The sequence below is a fragment of the Mus caroli genome, chromosome 16 (assembly GCF_900094665.2).
Source record: "Mus caroli chromosome 16, CAROLI_EIJ_v1.1, whole genome shotgun sequence".
Taxonomy (NCBI): Eukaryota; Metazoa; Chordata; class Mammalia; order Rodentia; family Muridae; genus Mus; species Mus caroli.
In genome coordinates this window covers 68,257,488-68,274,924 of record NC_034585.1, presented here as the reverse complement: position 1 = coordinate 68,274,924, position 17,437 = coordinate 68,257,488, and the positions used below count along the sequence as shown (strand labels likewise).

General features: G+C 37.8%; 1 protein-coding gene across 9 annotated transcripts in view; it reads right to left on the bottom strand.

The window, feature by feature from the left end:
* Positions 1-17,437, bottom strand: part of Robo1 (roundabout guidance receptor 1) — a 997,918-nt gene that overhangs the window by 131,006 nt on the left and 849,475 nt on the right. For all 9 annotated transcript variants that reach the window (XM_029470374.1, XM_029470376.1, XM_029470373.1 and 6 more), the window contains one exon: positions 8,376-8,533. In XM_029470374.1, coding sequence (XP_029326234.1) covers positions 8,376-8,533 — 158 coding nt within the window. The remainder of the gene's footprint in view (positions 1-8,375; positions 8,534-17,437) is intronic.

The following is a 17,437-nucleotide window of genomic DNA, read 5'->3' as shown; positions in this document are numbered from 1 at the left end:
ATATAGAGGACACTGGGGATTTGGATGGGATGTGAGTCAGCTGCTTTTTACCCAAATATCACACCAACACGGAAAAAATCAAAGAAACCCTCAAAGACGTACAGGATGCAGAGCAGGGTTGGAAAAAGTTATGACATGCCTCATCCCAGCAATTCTGCCTCATTAACATGGGGTGGGAAGTGCTAAAGTATGTTTGAATGAATAACCAAATTTGCTCATGGCTGCATTATTGATACTTTCAAATCTTAATTTTGCTTGTGGAAGAAATAAAACAGATAAGACCTTCTATTTATCTTGTCATTTTTCCTAATCTGTGGTGCTGATTCTGTTAATGAATAAAACCATTTCCTTCAACCAACTTGGATTCAGTTACTTTCTTAGACTGGACAGGTTTCCAAGGGTAGGATTTCCACTGCTACATATCAGGAGAGTCCAGAGCAAATCGTGGCGATGGCTCGTCATCATATATAAGGTAAATCATTACAAAAAGCCATAAATACACTCATGTTAAAATGAATTGATACAGTGGGCTTTTTTTATTTACACATTTCAAAACTGTATTCAAACAAACAAATAAACACACAAACACATAAATAGAGTCCTAATCTTTGGTTGAACTCAGCTGATTATAATGTATTCTTTATGAAAAGTCTTAAGCTTTTGAAATTTTATCAATTGTTTTCTACAGTACAGATTTCACTTCTAGAGAGAAAAGATGCTAATTCTTGAGTGTAACTATGCTAGTTTGAGAAAAAGCATAACATCTTAAGCTCTTGGAAACTATTGCTAGCTGTGGCAACATGTGCCTAGAATTCCAACAGCAGGGAGGTAGAACAGGTAGACACTGAGTACTTGGTGGAGAGCCAGACCAGCATAATCTGTGAGTGCCAGATGAGAGTGAGAGACACCCCCCCCCCCAGGAATCGTAGAGAGTGACAGTGGAACATAAATGACCTTTATCTGTGTCCTCCATATGCATGCATACTTGCACATACACATAAATACATACATGTACAAGTATAAAAAAATTACTAAAATTAAAAATCCCTTGTAGATAAAAGTCAATGTTACACTAGGATATCGGATCATACATGTAGCACAATCTACTGGTCTTTACAAAAATGTTTTCAATGAACAAACCTGATAATTGCCCCCCAAGCCCCTCTTCCAAGCAATTAGGAGGTGGCCACTGCCTCAGCAGAAAGGCTTAGTATTTACTTGACAGTGTTGCTGCTATCATTAAAACCATTAATACACAGAGCGCTTTGAACACTGTCTGGATTGTAATAGCTGCATAGCTAAGCTTTGTTCCCTAAAAACGTGAAGTGAGAGATATCTTTTTCCAAATGAAATGAAGAGAGCCCATTCTCTGTGTGATCCAGTAGATGAAATGACCATATAAATAATCTACTATATAGTAAGCTGTCTTTACATAGTAGTTACTAAGTTGTTGATGTTTCTACAAGTCTAACCTTGTAAATATTTGTTTGCAACTTTCAGAAAAGATGTGTTTCAAAATTCATTGCAAAGTACATTGAACCAGATCTGAATACAGTTCTTCAGATAAATATTGACTCAATATTTATTTGGTGAACTTTTGATCATTTATTTCTATCTTTCTCCTGTTAATATCAATTTATTAACTTACAAAAACTCTTAGTTTCCAATATCAGTTATTAGCATCTATTTCATAAATACATGCAAAAGTACTATCTTTGATGATAAATCAGTACAAACTTCCTATCTCATACTCTTGATGTTTTATACCAAGTTTTTCCATTTAGGAGAATGGGTCATTAAGGTACATTAACCATCACGTAGGGAAGGAAGCTCATCAATCTTGGGAAGTAATCCACTCCAAAGCTTCAGGAAGTTCCTGAAACTGATCAGATTCACCACTCACCTTCCTCTCCAAGCATATTTAGGCAATAAAGATGGCTGAGAGACATTCTCAGACTACCCAAGATATTTAGAAGTGGCTCGTACCACCCAAACTAACTGGAAGAGGCTCAGACCAACTACGCTTTGTGCAAAAGATACTCTTAAACCCATTGCATAGCCTGTAAAGTGTTCATTAAGGTTCAGAGTTACAGCTCTTGTGAGCTGCCAACCACACTGAGGTGCTGTATCTCTCAATGAATCATTTATATTCCTGGAAATAACCCTCACTCACACTCCTGTGCTTAACCACTACAAAATTCAGTGGTTTACTAAGTTGAGCTTTAGTGGTATCCTTAATGTTGGTCTGTGGACAGTTTTTATCTGGAATAAATAGATATTTATTCTCTTCTTTCCAAAAACAGTGCCAAACAGCATAGGCCTTAGGTAAAAATCATATAATTTCTTTTAATAGTGCTATGGTATATTGTTGCCAGGACAAACTACAGAAATCACAATTGTTCTGCATGTGAGCTCACCAAATATTTGCATATAACCCATTTTAATGACTGACGTTTGACTGGGTAAGTCTAAGTATGTGGGACTCACAGGATGGCATGGATGGTGGCTATACTTGTACTTGTTTTATTAACCACCTCATAGCTTCTAAACAACACTTTAATATCTTAGTTTATAAACCATCGGTTCTTATAAAAATCAAGACAGCAAGGAATCTTCATGAAAAACAATTATTTCTTTAAACTTTGTGCTTGCAATTACTACCATACCACTAGGATGTCAATCATTTCATTTAGAGACCTTAGGTTGGGAAAGTGATGCCAGGGCCCTGTAAAATTTCATGGAGCCTCCTACCATCTACAAACATTTAAAAAATACTATTAAATCACAGAAAACTTATAGACAGAATACTGAATCATCAAACTCAGCCATCAGTCAATGTGTGGAAAACTTTCAAAGACTGTTACCTTTGAAAATGTTTAATCAAAACTATCTTTTTCCCGTCTTTATTTATTAGACATTTGTTCAGAAATCCAAAATTATAGCAGTGTTTCTCTGGGGAAATTTATGAACTACATGTCATCATTTATTGTAGTTAATCTTGTACATGACGAGCTTAATGAATGATTGAGTTCTTTTATAATCTAGAAAACTATTTACGGCAACTATTTTAAACAACTTCTCTTTGACTCAAAAGGAATTCACTTGTCTTAGCAAACCCAAAATTATTGCTTTAATATTTGGCATTATTTTTTCTGTTTTCCCTTTTGATATATTTATAAAATATCTTGATCTTAATATAATAGTTGCAAAATGTAGTGAAATGAAAATATCACTTTTATGAGGTTTATTTTAATATTTTTAAGCATCATAACAGTTATGACTAACTCTCAAAGACATGAAGCAAGTCAATTTCTTCTGATCTGACAACTAAACTACTTCTGTATCTCTTACTTGAAGTACTCATGTCTAAGGGGAAAAAAAAGAAAAGAAATGAAGAAATAATACTTGGGACAAACACCATGTGAGGCCTCCTTTATTCTAAGGGCTACATGCCAAAAGAGTTTGAAAAGATTCTCATGCCATGTAGGAGGGTATGAAAATGTAATTTATATACCTATGTTTTATGAGCATCACAGATCTAAACTTTGGCTCAGAATCTAGGTCATTGTGAAAAGAAATGACTAAAGAATATCCAAAATACAGGTGCAGCTACAATCCAATTACATATTTCCCCTTTCTGCGGGGTGTGTCTTTGTTCTCACAGCTGGAAGATGTGCACTTTAAATTTTCAACAAAGAAATGCCACCACATTAAAGAACTCTAGGAATTCCTGGGACCCAAACTGTAGCCATGGCCATGCTCTCTTCAATGGCCTTTCATACGTATACTGTATCCTTTCATCTCCTGCTTGTCAGTTCTCAACACATTGGGCAGAGCACATCAATGAGCGGAATGAAAACAATCATGTGGATGCAGAGCTTAGGAGAGAAGAACCATATAAAAATACCGCAAAACCAACATCTTCTAAGAATGTTGTTTCAGGTTTTGAAAAAAAAAATGGGAAATACATTCGTACATTCTACTGAGAGTCTAAATTTCTCTCTCTCTCTCTCTCTCTCTCTCTCTCTCTCTCTCTCTCTCTCTCTCTCTCTCTGATTTTATCATTTCATTTATGTTTGCCCAAAGGAAATCAGCAAAACAAAAACAGGTATGATCCAAATAAGAACAGAGATTTTTGAAACCAAACTGCTGATTTTTAGTTTCTCTAGGTGTGGAAATGTGCATTTTCTTTCTAGTTCTTTTTTAACAGTTCAATGGTCATAATTTATACAAAATGCACAGATGGTCTTGGGAGTAGTAAAATTTCAGATGTTACTACTTCCTGGCATATGGAACACTACTGTGGATCAGCGTTTTGGCAGCATGTAAATGATTTTTAAAATTATTTATATATTAACATCTTGGCATCATTTCACAGTCATAGGTTATTACCGCTTTAAATTGTCTGGCTCCTGATGAGAAGGGGTTTTAAAACTGATTCTAAACTGTTGTAGGTATTGAAGGATGGGTGGTTTTGAGTTAGTGGACAGCATCCCTTTGGGTATTAAAGACGGACAAAATTCATAATATTATCTAATACAATATATGAAATGGGGAGAGTATTCCAAGATTTTGCTTAAAAACAAAACAAATTTACTACAACAGGATTAAACTATGAATGCTATAAAAATGTCATAAAAATGAATACACACATATAGAAACACATACAATATAACATTAAAAATTAACCGGTGTTTTATGTTTTATATCTAACATATTATAACCTGTAAAGAGTCCTATCTAGTCTGTGTCCAGTTTCAATATTTTCCCACACTTCTTAAATAATATTTATTTATTTATTTACTTATTTTATGTATGAGTATTCTATCTGCACATATACCTTCATGCCAGAATAGGGCACCAGAATTCATTATAGATGGTTGTATGCCATTGTGTGGTTGCTGGGAAGTTGAACTCAGGACCTCTGGAAGAGTAGCTTTAACTGCTGAGCCATCTTTCCAGCCCCTGGTTTCAGTATTTTTAACATCCCCCCACCCCAAATGCCACATGTCATCTTTGACTGCGACTAGTTCTTACATGTACTGGGCAACCCTTAATCCTCACATTAGTTGATTAACAAGCTGAAATTGATTCCTCCCAGATCCTTCTTAAAAGTCTGGAGAGCTCATTTTCTTTCTTACACACTTTAGGTTTCTGCTGCTCTGTAGTTAGCTTGCCTGTCTCCTTGAGAGCTAAGCCCTGTATCTTTTCCTTTTGGTCTAGACTCATTCCCCACATGATGTCAGTTTCTAAGATTGGAATATGAAATATGAAATGCCTGCTGAGCCTCACAGTCATCAGGATAGACAACTTTATATTAAGGAAACAGTAGTGACTTCTGTCAGCAATATGAGCCTCCATCCATCAAACATGGCATGCTGGTCACAGGAACAAAGTGGAGGAGTGTAAAATTCTGTAATGCATACTTCAGGTCCTGTGCCATGAGCTGTGTTCTATGGTCTAAGCTGACCAGTCGAGAGGAGAGATTGTCTAGTGGTAAAGGAATGGGGTAGCTGAGGTCCACTCAAATACTGGTATTTAATAGTGTTCGTTATGAAGCCAAGACAGTCTAACAGATCTGCCTGAGAAGCTAGGATTGGTCTTTCTTCTGCTCAATGCGAGGGGAGGACTGCCTAGTAATGAGTTCTTGTATGTTTACCACAACTTAATTTATTCTCCAGACTCAACCTCAAGTCTGAATTTCTGACTCATATACCCAACTGCTTATTTCATATATACTTAGATCTTTTATGAGCATTTGAAAATTACCACGCCTAAGCCTCAGCTCCTGATATATCTCACACACCAACCATCTACAGTCAATGCACTCACTGTAGTTAATGGCACCCATATATTCTGACTTTCTCAGGCCAATCCATAAAGGATTGACTCTTCACTTCATATACGCTATATCCAACAGGGTTGAAAATTTGGGGAGGGGGTGCTACTTTACAATATATTAAGGATCTAATTACTTTTCTCTACCTCTCCCCCCCCACCCCCCGACTGGTTCAATCCACCATTTATCTCATGTCTGGATAACTTCAAAAATTCCCTATTAGTCTACTTTTGAGAAGACCACCACTCATAACTTCTGATCTGATAATGAGCAACTTCTCCTAAACGTACCAAGAGGAAAATATAAAATTGTAGTGAGAATTTTGGTGTCTTTAAACACAGAAAAACAATAGGAATATGTTCTTGTTATAATCCCAGGTGTGGGATATAGGGCTGCTTTAGATTGTCTACAACGGCTGACTATGATTTTCCTCGTGATCTTTCAGGGGGGTGATTTTGCCAGCAGTACATAGTTTCTGCAAGTGTATGAAAGTTTCAGCAGGTGGATGACATTTGTAATTCTAGGAACTCTGGAAAGAGTGTATACATGCTAGCAGCAAGTAATGGGTGCAGCCCTTTGCTTATATAGCTGTTGCTGCTGCTGCTGCTGCTGCTACTGTTGGTGGTGGAGGTGGTGGTGGTTGCTGTTGTTGGGGTTTGTCAAGTGGCCATTTGTAAAGAGGAAGTTATTGGATAAGCTGACTTGAAGATCAAATGTGCCCCATGGAATTCAGTCTCCTAAATCAACAGGAAGTTGTCTAGTGATATCGATGTCCCCTTTCCCCACTAGCCTTCCTTCTCTTCCACTTAGTGTTGGGGAGTCTGAAAGTTGGAATAGGTGTGGAGAAGGGTGGTTTAAAAAAAGAAACCCAAAAAGGAGCCCAAAAGCCAGTTATGAAAATTTACACATGTCCCTTACTCATTTCTCTCCATATTTTTATTGAGATATTCTCTGATCATCCTTTTAACATTACATTTCTATGTGATCTCTAATCAATCCCTCTCTACCCCCTCTCTCAAATAATATTGTAAATATTATTTTAAAATAAATAGTATTTCAAAACTACATAATAGAGTTATTTAGTTGATGTTGTTCGTGGTTCTCTCCACAGTTTACCTAATATTGCATTTTAGTTGTTGAGAATTTTGTCTTTAATTTCTATTAAATACCAATAGCTGGTCAGGAGACACTTGAGAAAGTCAAAGATAATAAGGCTTTGAGTGCATCTGAATTACTAAGGCAGGGTAATGGGCATGATAGAGAATATACACGAGTGTGATCTGGGGTAGGACTTAAAGGTCAAATATTCTTATGTTGGTGGCACACAGAGCCCATAGGAACAGTTGTCACTAAGCAGAGAAGTGGTTATCCTCAGTTTCTACTCCCCAGTATTCTTGAACTCATTTCCTCAAGCCACCTTGTTATACAGAGTTTACACTTGGTTTTGAACTGAGTGCTTCTTAAAGGGCGATAGAGCTGAATAATCTTATTCCAGGTTCTACACTTACAAACAATTCTGCGGTGCTCATTTGAAGTCAGATCAGTGCTGAGAAAAGAAAGAAAACTAACAAACAAACAACAAAAATATCAGAACAAACAAAACCCCACACATTATATTTCCTTCCCTAAACATGGCTCTCGCTGGTCCTGTTCTCCTCTCACTTTTGTGTTCTGCTGGTTGGTTAACTGGTTACTCAAGACTAGGGTAAGCGTTTCGTAGATACATTCAATATATATTATAACTTCTTTCATAAATTGGCAGTAATCTTTTCTTTACATAGCTATTACCTTGTGTCAAGCACTTTGCAATGTAAAGTCTCAGCATATATGGAACCAAGATAATAAGAGGGAATACCACACCACCTTAGGGTCATACAACCATAGAATCCACGAGAGCAGTGGGCTAAGGTGTTTTGTGAACACTTATAGGACAAGTAGTTAGAAAAGCCACACGGAATTGTGGTTGGCAAAAAAGACAATGCATCCCATATTCTCTACTTAAAACAGAGATTTTAAAATCTAATCTGAGATCATGGCATTTTATTTTGTCATGAGGCATAGTCCTCATTTACAGCATGGGATTCTATTTTTCAGAAGCGAAAGTCAACTACACAGAAGAGAAAAGCAAGTTGAAAAAGAGAGTCAGCTACAGCAAACCCTTGAAGTAACTTCGGAGAACTTCTGGAAGTGTCTTATAAAAATGGATTTTGTAATAATATTAACTGGAAATACATGGAAATGGCCTAAGCATCAAGCAATCGTAATAATTAAGTATATATGTATAAGTATGAAATCATACATTTTAGATTTGGAAATATATTTCCTGACTTTTAGTAACTTCTAAAGACATTTCCATCACTTGTTTTCATGTGTACACAAGGAAAATAGATATATTTCTTTTAAAAGAAGAATGGAAACCGAGGGCCAATGCAAGGCTTTGTCCCGGAGAACTGATTTCCACATCCTCTTTTTGCTTGGGTTAATGATGCATGCAGCTATCCTGCAGATGTTCCCTGCCACTGGATTCAGTACTCACAGTGATTCTTTCATCTTTATCATCCAGGGGTGAGCCATCCTTTTTCCAGGAGATGGTGGGCTCTGGATGGCCCCGTGGAGGCTGGCATTCCATGACTGCAGGCTCACCTACCGCCACCATGACATCTGAAGGGTTTTGTCTGAAGTCATCCCGTAGTACTGTAGGGACAAGATTAAATCATCACACTCAATAAGGAAATATGCAGTCCTTATCTCTGAGCTTCAGCAATAGTGACATCTATTAGAATATACTCCCACTAATAGCTATCTCAGGGAAGCTTGAAGAACTCCCATCTATTATCAGCATTTGCTGCTTACAAGAGGGACTTGTCCCATGAGCATACTCAGATAGGATTATTTCTTGTTCTTCACAGGCCAGCAAGCATGTACGCTCTGCTACTTTTCCCCCTCACAGTTAGCATTCCATCTGAATTGTATGAATTTCTGCCCACCATGTATTTTTCTCTCTTCCATACCCCGACTCTAACTGAATCCATTACTTACAGAAAACTTCATGACAATGCTTTCTATTAGTATATCAATTACATATACACAAAAAATATGAATTTATTTCAAAGCATATATTTAAGCGATTTAATAGATATTTATACTCTATGACCAACATAATTTAAATATAGTCACTATGAAAACTTCACACACACACATTTGCCAATGACTTCAAAATCAGTTCCTTTTTTTAAATCAGTGGACAGGAAGAAGTTAGAACACACAGATTATAACTAATAACAACATCAGAATTTATGTCCAAAGTTATTTTTGAGGTAGTATTTTATTAAATTCATAAACCTATTTAGAGTCAAATAGAGTAACAATCCCTTTTCTACTGAAAACCCTATATTTTAAAGGAGTAAATGATCTATTCGTGTCATCTCAACTGGACAGTAATACACTGTTAGCATACTATAAAAAAAAGGCATTATTTACTTAGTCTCTGAAGGGAAAATTTGGGAAATTAAATAATGTGCTCTAAAAGTTCATACAGGGACATGGTCCTCAGTGCCTCAATGATATCAGGAGATTCTAAATTACATGGCATTATCATCAAGCCTTAAATCATAAGCATGTTCTTTACCAGATAATCTTATGTCCATTATTTATAGCCCCCATTTTAAATGACAAAGCAAGGAAGACTACATACACATCATCACAAAGTGAAATAAATGGTTAAGTTGCCCATCCTTGTTTTCTGTCATCCTGTGTGGAATAAGATGTGAACCGTTTTCATAACGTCAATGAAGGGAACACTTGAAACATTTATTTGTAAGTCAGGCACATAAATCTGGAGATGAACGGTGTTTATCTTTATAAAACTACTGAACAGAATTTTAGAACTGTAGTTGTGTATTGCACTGGATACATTGTCACCCATGTGGCTTTTAAAAATGCTCTAATGGATGAGGAGTCAGGATACTGAAAATCTTTGCTCAAACCATCAGTTAAAATAGAATCAACCTTAAATGTTGGTCTCTCAGCCTGGAATAAACTAACTGCCTCCCAGTCGTTTATAGTTTCCCACCTTTCCCTTCTTTCCTTCCCTTTGTTTGTGCTAGCCATATTCATGTAACTGGGAAAGCCAAGGAACCCATGCCAAACTGGGTTTATCCTGCATCTTGAAACAACTTCTTCCTATCCTTGGAAAGAATGCTACTTCCTATCTTTAGAAAGAGGAGTGAGAGGAAAAGAAACCCTGGACGGCCGCAACTGTTGCAATGGTAACTTTTACACTATATAATCTTAAAACAGCACAGATACAAAGTGCATTTTGTTGAGTGAGGGGGTCTTCATCATCTGATCATCCTCTCCTTATAAAAATAAGCAGAGCTGGAAGGCTTTCACCCGTTCTAAGCTATGCTGTTATTAGGTGTTAAGAATGTAAAATAAACAAAATGTAAAGTTTATAGAAATTAACTGGCCTTAACAGGCAGCAAACTCCCATACTGGATCATGTTACTAATCAGGGACAACACCCCTGAAATTCCTTAAGACCCCTAAAATACCCAAAAGAAAATATCTTTCAAATGAAAGTAAATATTACATTTTTTATAAGTGGTAGACTAAAACAATCTCTATCATACTTTATCTTATTTATAAGTGAGAATCATCTCCCTAATAAGCCAACAAATATTGAAATGTCTTCTGGAAATATCAAAGGTTTAAGATTAGTCAAGCTGTACTTGCCAAGTATCATATGATTTGGTCTGCTGTTGCAGTGTATAAGAGAAAACTAATAATGCATAATCCATTAAAGATTGCTGCTTAGATAGTGCTCAGGCAATTATTTTTGCAGCTGTTAAGTATAAAAATCCAGTAATGCTTATGGCTACAGGCAATGTTTCATAAAAGTATGAATTTAAGACTTTTCTTTCTTCTATAAAAATAATATTTCTTACTTAGACTTGTCTTGAAATTTTCCTTTGGAGGAAAATATTGTATGTCATATTATTAAATGACATTATTTTAATTAAGTTGTCCAATTTAAAAGTCCTGTAGACATATGTAAGTAATTAAAAAATTAAGTTCAACTGACTGGGAGCATCTTGGTAGAAAAACTCCAAGTCATGGATCTTTTAAAAAAAATTGTCTTTTTCTCTATTTATCCATGGTACCTGCTATGTGTGATTACTATAAGATTTTAAAAAGATAACTCAGTTTTCAATAAAGTATGATATTGATTTGAAATGAACAAACAACATTTATACGTCTACCACGTTTCAATTAAGAAATGGCTGATCGGGGCTGGAGAAGTGGCTCAGTGGTTAAGAGCACTGACTGCTGCTCAAGAGGTCATGAGTTCAAATCCCAGCAACCGCATGGGGGCTCACAACCACCTGTAATGGGATCTGGTGTGTGTGTGTGTGTGTGTGTGTGTATGTAGACACAGCACTCATACACGTTAAATAAGTAAGTAAATATTTAAAAAGAAGAAGAAGAACAAGAAAGTGCAGGTCAAATCTGCTGAGACAGCGATGGCTTTCCTCTTCTTGTCTGCGTCCTTTAAATCCTGCTATATGGGCTGATGCACATTTAGTTAACAAGCTCTCCGTGTCTTCCACTTTGTTAAATAAAAGACGGCACGGCATTAGCCAATCCCCGAAAGTGGTTGACTCTAGTCACCCCTTTAAAGCAAAATGAAGCTTACAATTATTTCTGTTTCTGAATCACATTAGACAGGTTTTAGCTGAAAATTTTCATCACATTTCATTTTATTTATATGTGTGTGTATATGGGCTCACATATGCCATGGCACATCAATGTTGGTCAGGGAAAACTTGGAAGAGTCAGTGTTCTCCATCCTACACATGGGTCCCAAAGATTAAACTCAGGGTGTTAGGCTTGGCATCACACGTGCCTTTACTGACTGTATTAAATATAAACCATGAACAAAACAACTACCAGGAGTTTTTGAAAGCACAAAACCAAAACGATCACACCCCAGGGATGCACCTGAATCGTATCCACCTGCTATGGAGAAGCTCAGGGGAAAAGCCGACAAAGTTCCTGTGTAGGGCAGGGTCAGTCTTTGCAGAACACTCTTCGGGAACACTACACCAAGCTTTAGAACTGGAAGGAGGATAATTATCTCAGGACAGGCAGGAGATTGGCTGTATCCAAATCCTTCCCATTATAAGGAGCAAGGAAGCTTGTCGGTAGGCCAAGAAAGGAGAATCCCGACACCTAGTGAGTTATCCTTGTTTTTTTCCTTTAAAAATAAAGGAAAACAAAAAACCATCTATGGCATTCCTGTCCTGTAAATCACAATTCTCTTTTTGTCTTTCCCACAAGTCCACACTCCTATAAATGGTCTTAGAAGTCTTCACACCCATTCTCATAACTCCCCTGTCCTGGTACTTTGAAGACCATCTCAGATTCTCTGTATTCCCTAACCACATACTATACAACCATGACCTACACGCCTTTGCCTTCACAAATCATAGCCTTGCAGTGCTGTTAGGAACCTGACAGTGTGCCTTCCAAAGTTCTTGTCTTAGAAATTAATGAATTATGGGTTGCTGAGGTGGCTGGGTGGGTAAAGAAAGCCGATTACTGGCAGGCCTGCCAACCTGAGTTCTGTCTCTAGAACGTAGATGGGGAAATGAGAACCAACTGAATTTTGTTGTCCTATGAAACCTCTACACATGAACAACCCAGACAGTGTGAAGGGGAAAACAAACAAAGGAATAAATATAAAAGGAAGCGACAGAAATGGCTTAGGAATAGAGATGACCTGAGGTAGGTTCCCAGTACCCACACAACAACTTACAACCATTGGTAAATCTAGTACCAGGGATTTGGTGCTGTCTTCTGGCCATTTTGGCTTCTGCAGCACCAGATATACAGGTGGTACACACACATACATGAAGATAAAACACCCATTGCATAATAAAGTGAAATCAAATAAAATCAAATTGTAAAATGAGAATCTCAAAACTTAGGACTCCTCAAGGGAAAGAAACACGTCACCAAACCAATGAAAAAAAAATGTAATAACACATGCTTAACAAGTGTCCACTGGTCACTGCCACCTCAGATAGTCCTCAGAACCAACTCAGAAGAAAGTGAGGTTACTGAATTTGTGACACAAAAGGGGAATGAATGTTTAAAGAGTCAAGGGCAAGCCTAAATCAGCTCTCTAGCCACATAAGGAAATTCTCCACCCAGTGGCTTGTCTATCAGTCTTGTGTGAAAACCATTTGCAATTCCAAATACTTAAGTATCCTCATGTAACTAATATTTCAGCTTCCTTCAATGGAACAGAAGTTCACTGAGAAATTTCCCTCCTGACAGTCATCTGGCTATCTTCTTAACATTCTGTCCTCAGACTCTGCCACGTTTGGAAGGGACCTCTTCACATTTTGAACAGCACATTGAAAGTCAGAATTCATTATCCAGAATGCATATGATGTGTTATTTCTCTCGTCAACAGTTTATTTCAACCCAAACCCAACAGAACAGGCTGTACAAGAATAAGCATTTTAATTGAACAGAGGCATTTTAATGAGAACCGGGTATCTTGGGAGAAAAACAAATGAAGGTAGCACACAGTCGTGAGATCTATTTTTCTCCACAAAAGGGAATCCTATCAATGAAACTATGCAGCAAATAGGAAATGTTTATGAGGAGAGAAGAAACAAAAAGCAAGGGTACTGGAGAGGAAAACAAGCTAGGATAACTTGTAGCTGCTAAGTAATATGTTTATGCTGAGTAAGGCACTGTATTCCCTCAAACTTAAACAATTTTTCAACTTGGAGTAGTTCATAAATGACTCACCTTTACAATACACCTTGACCTCTATCGGAATGCCAACTTGCACTAAGAATTGCTATTTAATTTAAAAATTAATTCTTTGATATGGGATATCTGTCCTAATTGTAAATGTTGTGTCTGGTAAATATGCTATAAAGTTCTTCAAATTTTTTAATACAAGATAAAATATATGATATATATCAAGTCTACGGTTAGGGAGTTGGCTCACTTAACAATACACTTACTGTACAAGCAAGGGGACAAGAGATGGATCCGCATTATCCACATAACAACGGGCAGTGGTATGTACTTATAATCTCATTGGCATGTAGAAATAGGCAGATTCCAGAGGCTCAGTGGCCAGCTCGCCAGCCAAACAGAATGAGTGAGGTCTGGGCCTGTGAAACACTCTGTCTCCTAAAGCAAGGTGAATGACTCACAGGAATGACACTGGGAATGTCCTGTGCCCGACATGTACGCACAGACCACAGCAACCCTCCCCGATCCAAAATCCATGTCAGAAAAAGAAATTGAATAGGATTTCCAGCAAGTTGTTTTGAATGACCAGATATACTTTGGGAGCTGCACAGGAATGTACAGGGATATCTAAACTGTTCATTTTCCTGACTGTTTGTTGGAACGTGATACTTAGAGGACAAAAAGATTTAAATATCTCAAAATATTCTTAAGTCATCCGTCAAATTTTAACTTTAAATAGTCCACATGTACAAGAAGATATGACATTAAGTATGAGAATGAAAGGGACAGGGTGTGAAATAATACTTCATCCAGTGATGTGCCTTTTAAGCCACCATCTTGTAATGGTATCAATGCCATTCTTTTCTAAAACATTACCTTCATATATCTGATCTGTGCAGGGCATTGAGCTTACAGAAATTGTTACCATGTTCAGGTTTTCATGTTGACATGGGATCTATCTAGGAGTGTTGTTCCATAATTACACCATCTTCTACACGTGGTTTTAATGCATGCCACTTTATTTTAGAATGGTACATTTCGCTTTGGTTAAGACTTGGTGGGGGGTGGGGTACGATATGCTGAAGAAACACTCGTTTCTCAAAGGCTAGAGCTCCTGAGATTTCCGAAGCTGCTGAATCTCCATCTTGGGAAAGAAGTTTACTGTCTACTTAAAAATTATGTATTCATACTCAGCTGGTGCTGGAAGATAACAGGTATCAGTCAATCTTAGGGAAGTGATAAGCAACCACTGCAAACAGAAAGAGATCCTACTGGCAGAACAGAAGTGCCTGGTAATAATCTGTTCCTTTACATAAGGCATGCAGAAGGAGCCAGCTCAGTTAACACATGTGAATGCTCCCTCAGTCGGGTTCTGCTGGGCTGCAGTACTGGGGCCATGTTGTTCTTGGCCATTTTCCCCCACCATTATGATGCAGCTGGGGGGTGGGGGTTGGGGAAACTAAGACCTTTTGTATATTGGGCAAAAATCAATGTTCAGACTGCACTTACTTGTGATCTCTATTTCCATTTTGCAGAAGCCTAGACAACATTGTGATTCTTCCTGCTCTATGCCTTAGGATACCTCCCAGCCTTTCTGACAATGGCACCAATTCATGGAATCCAAGGATAGGTTGGTTTGGCATGCTAGGTCACAGTGAACATCTATCACATTCCAGAGAAAAGTGGACATTCATAAGAATAGACTTTCACATAGCCAAGTCCCAGCAGATTAGAAAGTCTGGGGTAACGTAAGAAAAAAAAATCTGGAATATTGAAGGAGGTGAGCCAAGTGGATAACTCATGTCCTTTATGTTAAAACTGTCAGTAACCTACTGGACGGGCGTGCATCTTACATGCTTGAATATAAAATAAAGTGGGAGTGAAATTAATTTACTACTGAAAACTGCCTTACTTATGAGGCAGAAATTTATGGGCCTGTGACGCATCTGAGTTAGAAAACGGAAGTGGCACATTTCAGAATTACCAGTGCTTCTTGGAGAACCTTGTGACTGTGATAAGTAGACTTACAATGACTCAGTTATTCCCACACGAAACGGAGTTTTACGCTCTATCTCGATAGGGTTATTATGAAAACTAATTATTTAATGTTTATACAGGACTTGCCATTTTTATGGGGCATTACATCTACAAAGAATTATTGCTATTAGTCACTGGGTAAGGAATTGCCAAATTTCTCAGCTGCCAGTACAAATGTGGAAGGAGGACAAAGAATGCCATTGACGAGGGCGCCTAAGCGCCAGAGTGAAAGTCACACTCAGGGATACCCTGGCAGGGTTAAAACAACAGAGACAAAATGGGGCTATCTGAGCTATGGGACTCTGATTAGAGCAGGAGAGGAAGACTTTCTTTCTTTCTCCCATCAAACCAACTTTATATTTAGTATCCCACACTCAAAGAGTCTTTAGGCAAAAGAAAATTCTTCTGCATTTACTGCCTGCCTCCAGCTGAAGGTCAACTTCACGAGAACAATCACTTCCATATCACCACTGCTCCGAACAGTGGGGAAGATACAGTAAGCATCCGTCAAGGTTCACTGTGCACTACCTGTCCACTGGTGACAGCGACCAGCAGGAATCCTATTCTCAAAAAGCTCTGAGATAAAGGGAGGGTGACAGACAATATTTAAGTGAATGCTACGGGTAATATATCATGGTAAATAAACAATTATTTACTGTATATTAGTAAAAATGAACACACATATTTATGTGTACAGATGTACAATTAATATTACATATTATTCTGCATATCATAATATGTAACATATTGCGTATATATTATTATTGTGATACAAGGCAGGAAGGACGCTGTGTGGAAGATTTATGGCAAACAGAAGTTTTGAGGGAGTAAAGGGGCTCTGAGGAAGGAAGAGGTGAACGGAAGCCTGAAAAATAAGCACGGATTAGCTTACGGAAGTACACTGCAGGAAGAGCAAGTAATCTGTGAGGACACGGAAACCTGGCACTGTAAAGGAATTCTAAGAGACTTAGCCCGCCTGGTGCAGTGGGCCAAGTTGATGGCAATGCAGTATGAGGTTGGCAGAGAAAGGTGGAGCCGTTGTGCTGAGTGCACAGCAGCCTACAGAAGGAGCTGGTTTCTAGGACGTATCCCATAATGACCCCAAAGATCCATACAGTAGGTTTGTGGTGTTTATCTCATACTGAGGTGCTCATTCTCACTGCTCTATGAGTGAACATGAGATGGAAATAAGAATGGCGAGAGATAAAGAAATTCTGTATTAACTAGGGAAAAGGGCAGGGGCGCGGGTTCTTGTGTTACTAGTAGGTTGGGGCAAATTGGAGATGCATTTGTAGGTAAAATTGAAACTGACTTCAAGAGGGGTGGACGTGGACAGAAATAGGTCAAAACCTATGCCCACACCTCTTACATAACTGAGCATGCCCTCGTAAACATATAGTTGACAATGCCAAGGTAAATTCTCCCACAGGGAAGAACAAGAATACAGGAAATGCTTTTCGGTTTGCTAAAGAACCAGCATAAAGGTAACATAAGTCCATTTTGTTGATTAATCTATTATGGTTTCGAACTCTACTCCTTATAACACAAGATTGAGTTTTACCAAGAGAACTAACTGTATTACAATATTTCAAAGTCCAGTTTATTAAGTGGTAATGTCCTTCAATCAGCTAAAGTATATTATGATTTTAGGATGGTTGATTTTAACATAATTTGACACATCATATACTTTATCTGACTTAAAAATGCACTTGAAGCCAGGCGTGGTGGCGCACGCCTTTAATCCCAGCACTCAGGAGGCAGAGGCAGGCGGATTTCTGAGTT